At 49.9% G+C, this 5,634-nt stretch overlaps 1 pseudogene across 1 annotated transcript; it reads right to left on the reverse strand.

The window, feature by feature from the left end:
- Nucleotides 1–1,788: 1,788 nt before the first annotated feature.
- Nucleotides 1,789–5,289, reverse strand: TEOVI_000614400:pseudogene (annotated as a pseudogene). Its single transcript has one exon. A coding segment is annotated over exon 1 (3,501 nt).
- Nucleotides 5,290–5,634: the final 345 nt, after the last annotated feature.

Below are 5,634 nucleotides of genomic sequence, written 5' to 3' on the forward strand. Positions count from 1 at the left end.
TCATAACCACCTCAGAGAATTCACCACTCACACACGGATATATGCGGGAAAACAAGGCACCGTATAAAGTCATTAATGACCTCAACTGTATTAACAGCCTCGTGACGGTTCGTAGCACAACTCCACAACATCAGATGGCAGCGCTTATTATTATTTATTATTAATAAATAATAATCGTTATTATTACTATTGCCGCTACGCGATCTCTGAACATGAGGCGCCGTCACATGCGGAAAGTTCACAGCAGTGCAGCGGCTCAACACCAAATGCAAATCGGTCAGGTCACCAAACACTCCCTAACAAAACACGGAAGTTTGTCATATGGTTCAAAAAAATCGCCGTCAGTTTAAAAGGCTACGGCAAAAAAAAAAAAAATCAGATCCTAAACTATCCTATGCCCCGTACGCCCTAAGCAATAACATATAGCCAGTCCTGCAGATGTGTATTCCCTTCAAATAGCCTAGAAGAAGAGATGTAATGAAAACGGAAAAAAAGAAAAGAAAAAGATGACACCAACAACAACAACAAAAGTAGTCCAAGCCGCCAGATGCTCGCTGTCGAAAATGGTGGAGTGATATCAGAGTAATGCACACAGAACCTTAATATTAAAAATTAAAAAATAGAAATACATAAAATACATAAAAATACATAAAAAGCAAAAGTTAGCAACAACCACGGATATCCATCATACACTCAAGGTATGTCATAAGAGTTAGGTAAGAAACGACATCAAATAGAAAGGGAAGCACAAAACCCTTACGAGTAGCGCGCCAAACGTTACGAAGTTATAATCAACATTTAAACCGAGACAAGAGCGGTGTGGGAATTCGCGCCCACCACGACCGCGCGTACAAAACATGCATATGAAATTAGAAAAAGTGGGGACAAGAAAAAAAAATACCTGTCATATACATGTGTCCACGGCAAGGGACGGCATAAATGTGCTGTAAGAGCACCGGAGAATTAATACAAGACAAGAAAAGCAAAGAGAAAGGGACATACCGCCACTGCAGGGCGAAACATTACAGGCTGGAGCCCCAACAAGAGAAGATTTACACAACGGCGAGAACCCCGAGCCGGCCACCACATAGTTAACGACACAGTAGAATTTTTTTAAAAAATAAATTAATTAATAGAAAATTAAAGTGGAAAAGAGATACAAATACGCTATGCACAGCGCCCTTTCCATGCCACGCACGTATACAAAGGCACACCGCAGATAAAGAGGACAAAGGGTATACAAAGCAACCTAATTGTTTATACAAGCTACTGCTGGAGCATCGAAAAGTCCATATACATACACATGTCATGCAAATGCGGTAAGGTTCCTCAAACAATTCACGTGGAGAACGCCTTTGTACGTCAGCATGCGTATATGAAATAAATACACACAAAAGGCGAAACCTGCATCCAACAAGTTGCACGCGCAGGAAAAGAATATAAAGCAATACCTATGGGGAAATAACGACAAAACGCACATACAAAAAATAGAAAGTAGTGATTCGTAACGGCTGAAATGCTCCAGTGCCATCACTCCCCATTCCTTGACGTATTCTCCCCGAATCCCTCAGGGAACTCGACAACTATGACGTACGACTCTGACGAATTGTCACAGTTGCTAGAAGAGGTTGCGTCCGGGCACGGCGCCTCGTTTACGGCATCACACACGCGAGGCGGTGCTAAGGGAAGCTGCGAACCGAGCGACACACTCCCAAACACACGAGATGGCAAGGCAAAAGAATGCCCCGGAGTCTGAGTTACACTATTGCTGGTACTCCTCGGTTCATATTCGGCAATACGGCAAGCCTTCGCTGCAATGACACGTATGACATCGCAGCAGAAGGCGTCATCCCACACCTCCTTTGCATTCCGCGGTAACGAAACACGCCATCGCTCGCAGAAAGTCATCAGTGCCTTCCGCCGCTGTGCGGGTGCGAAGGTGCTAAGCACACTCTCCAATGATGTGGCAACAACCTGCGCTTCATCGCTTAGCTCGACAACCAATGAACCTGTCTCACTGGCAGTGCCGCAAGCACCAGCAGTGCCAGAAACATGTCCAATCCGTAGTTCTGCGAAGGCGCGTCCCGGAACAGCCTCCAACTGGTACATTACCACAGGCTCTGGCACACCACACAACGGAACGGGACCGAGCGACGTCACATTAAGTTGCTCACGCTCCGCCGTCTTTAAAGACATATAAGTTGCATGCGTTAGCAGTACCTGCCCACCGTTCGCAATGCTCTCCGTTTGGGCGGCTATGGTCGATGTCCGGCCGTAGTAATCGTATCCTTTAGTCACTTCATCACACCGAATATCGCAAAGACCGGTGTGTATCCCAACGCGCACACGCAGCCCACACCAGAGTTTCTGGTATACACTCAACTCGAGGTACCCAGTGGGTGGGGCGTATTCCTCATTCTCAAGGGCCCGCTGACATTCAATTTGGCGGTAGGATTCGTCAAACGCGGCAGTTCCCCAGGTATGTTGCAGGAAGCACCGCTGCAGGCAGCACGCGAGCTGGCAAGCGTTGAATGGGTTGTGGCATGCAATCATAAATGAGTCCCCGACCGTCTTGACCTCGTAGCACCTGTAGTGCATAATCAACGCACGAATCAGACGGTGATGTGTCGCGACGGCATCGGGCATCATCTCTGGGTGCGCTGCCCACTGTGCGGTACTGCTTTCGATATCTGTGAATATCAGCGTAACTGGGCCCGTCAGCTCCTTCGGTGCATTGACGTTATCGCGCGCACCACCTCGCAGTTGGAAAAGAACCAACAGTAACACCGCAAGCATCACCACAACGCTGAGGACACCTGCAACTAAACCCGCCAGTACCGACTTCGGATGGTCATCCTCTTCAAGGTTATGGTAGTGCATCGACGGCGTCTCAGGCTTTGTTAGGGGTGGTACGGCCGCATTCAGCGCGCGGGCGAGTGGCCACAGGGAGATGTGCATCGCACCATAGTTCACAAGACAGCCGTCCACCGCGTCGGTATGGTTGCCAACAATCCTGGAACAGTCCTCGTCCGCAAACGCGCCGTACTGCATGTCGTCAACGGATATGACAGAATGGGTATAAATTGTAGTAAGCACCTTTTGGGGGTCCACCCCTACTATGTGTTGCGCGACTGCATCAAGGAAACTGGCAGAGGTAAAGCCCAGAAGTGCTAGTGGGGTCCGGTCGGATGCATTCGGTCTGTTTGCATGAAATCTCCGGATAGTCTCTGACGATGGCCGATGGTCCGCCCAGTGGGGTAGATTCGTTGCGAATATTAAGCGTTCAGCACTTTTGAGGCCTCTGAACGCGCGAATGAAGTCATCGTAAAACAACGCCACATCAAAGAACGGTATAAACACACGGACGTTGCGGTTTGCTGAAAGATGAGCCGCAATACCACCGACGTCTGAGGCGGTGAGCCCTATTAGCAGCAGACTGCCATCAGTGGGCAGTGCAGCATTTAACGGCGCATCTCTATCCAGTGAAACCACAGAATCCAAAGACCTGTTAAACGACAGCAACGTTCTGTTCACCACGGTTTCAATCAAACGTGTCGCATCGTCGCGCATAACTGCGTGCAAGGTGGAAGCATTCTCACTAGCAAGATATCCTGCTATCACGAATAGCTGCTGCTCCAACGTCGGCGACAGGTAGATTACGTTCCTTCCGGGGTGACGAAGTCTTGGGTTGAGGGTAATGGGATCGATAAACACGACGTCAGGCGTGGAAAGTGTCGCATCATCCACAACACCAAGCACAGACGTTACCGCCCTAGTGTCCAACATCTTTCTCAGGTCCGACATCACATTACCTGACGTTGAGGGTACAGAGTGTATGAACAACCGTTCAGATTTACCTAGATGACCATTACCGGATACAAAGAGGGCTCCGCGGTGAATTGCACCGTTAACGGACCGTGCGAATGGGTCGTTGACGCTGGAGAACAGCAAAGTATAAAGCGGAGCGAGCATCTGAACCCCGGATTCGTCACATGCATCAAATGTGATCAATCCGTCAGCCGCAGGACGAGGAAGATAATCGTCGCCAAGGATCATCATGTATATCATGCGCCCCCCCTCATTGCAATAGCACGTTGCACCATACGCAGCCGCCAACGGCTCACACTCACCACCAAAATCACCGATTACGATATCATCAATGACATAGCGGCGCTGATTATATAGCGAGTCCATGAATGTCATCCTGCTCTTCAAGAACTCGCTACACTCCAAGGCCCGGGCTAACACTTCACCGACGATCCAGCCAAACATTACTTGTCCCCCGTATGCGGCGTCCCCATCGAAGGCTAAAGGGTCAAACTCGACGGCGCCAGTTCCGGAAAGCGCGTACGCTTTAATATCCGCTCGCAGCCGCCGGGTTGCACGGAACCCGTCATCCGACACAAGGGGGAGCACACCTGAAAGCACAACTTGTCCAGGAAACATTTTGACGCCGGAAGTAGCACCCGCCAAGGTCCAAGCAATTTCTATATTGGTCACATGAGGCGTTGGTGACAAAATATATGCACTGTTGGTACGGTTGTCAGTTACCAACTTCATCAAAAACCTCATCGCATCCGACACCTGCGGTGCAAAAATCATCACACCCTGCGGGTGTGTCCCCGCAAATAGCTCCCATGTCGCTGTGAACTCGGCATCATCAGCCTCGCCATCAAAGGAACTCTCCAAGGTAAAAACGCCGCACAAACTGCGCCCCATCTGAGACATTAGCTCCACGGCCAGTTCATACTCGCTGTCTCCAAAGTGGACGTTCTGCAGGTACATGAAGCCGATCCGCAACAGGTGGAGCTGACTAACTGCATATCGAAGCAAGGCCAGTAGCTCCGCTGCTGGTGAAACGTGCAAAAAGTAAGCGTTCGGGCTCCACCCGCGCACAGCATCAGAGCCAGTAAAAGGAGCAAAGGCAACCAAATCCTCTTCCTCCAAAGAAGGAAGAACAGACAGTGTGTCACTATCGCTCAACGGCCCAACAACCACAAAGAATTCATTCTTGTTTTCCTCAATAATGGACCGCAAGAGCTCAGGGGGCGGGACCTCGTACGATAAGGGGTGGATAACCTCAACGTTGACGTTCGACGCGGTGGACCACTGGCGCGCTGCGAACGAGGCGTGGAGACCGGCGTTCACTCCATTATTGTAGGCATCAGGAAGAAAGGGGTCGTACAACAGGGAATACACCTTTACCGTAACATTATCTGCTACACAAACCACTGGTGCCACCATCAACAGCGAAAGCAAAAACAGCACGATAAGCCGCATGGAGTGCCGGGTGGCGGGCGAAGTAGCGTCGACCACAGCTTTTGAGTTAGCGCCACTACTCTCTGGCCGTGAAGCAGTGCGGGAAAGGAGAAACATGAGCGGGCAGCGCTAGCCAAATCACCTTTCAGCCTTCAGGAAACGAGAGAGCGGTACACAAAAAGGGTGAGGTGGTACTTAGTTGTTCATAAGTGTCACATGGCAAGTGTTGGTGGGCACGGTGGCGAAGAAACGCCACGCCTGCAAGCAACAATCAGAGAAAGAACAAACCGACTGGCTCCTCATGGGGCACGGATAGAGGGGAAAGCGAGCAAACCACGCAACTGTTAATACGGATCTTCGTTAAAAAATAAAAAA

Source organism: Trypanosoma equiperdum, assembly GCF_001457755.1.
Source record: "Trypanosoma equiperdum strain OVI genome assembly, contig: ctg_1929, whole genome shotgun sequence".
Classification (NCBI taxonomy): Eukaryota; Euglenozoa; class Kinetoplastea; order Trypanosomatida; family Trypanosomatidae; genus Trypanosoma; species Trypanosoma equiperdum.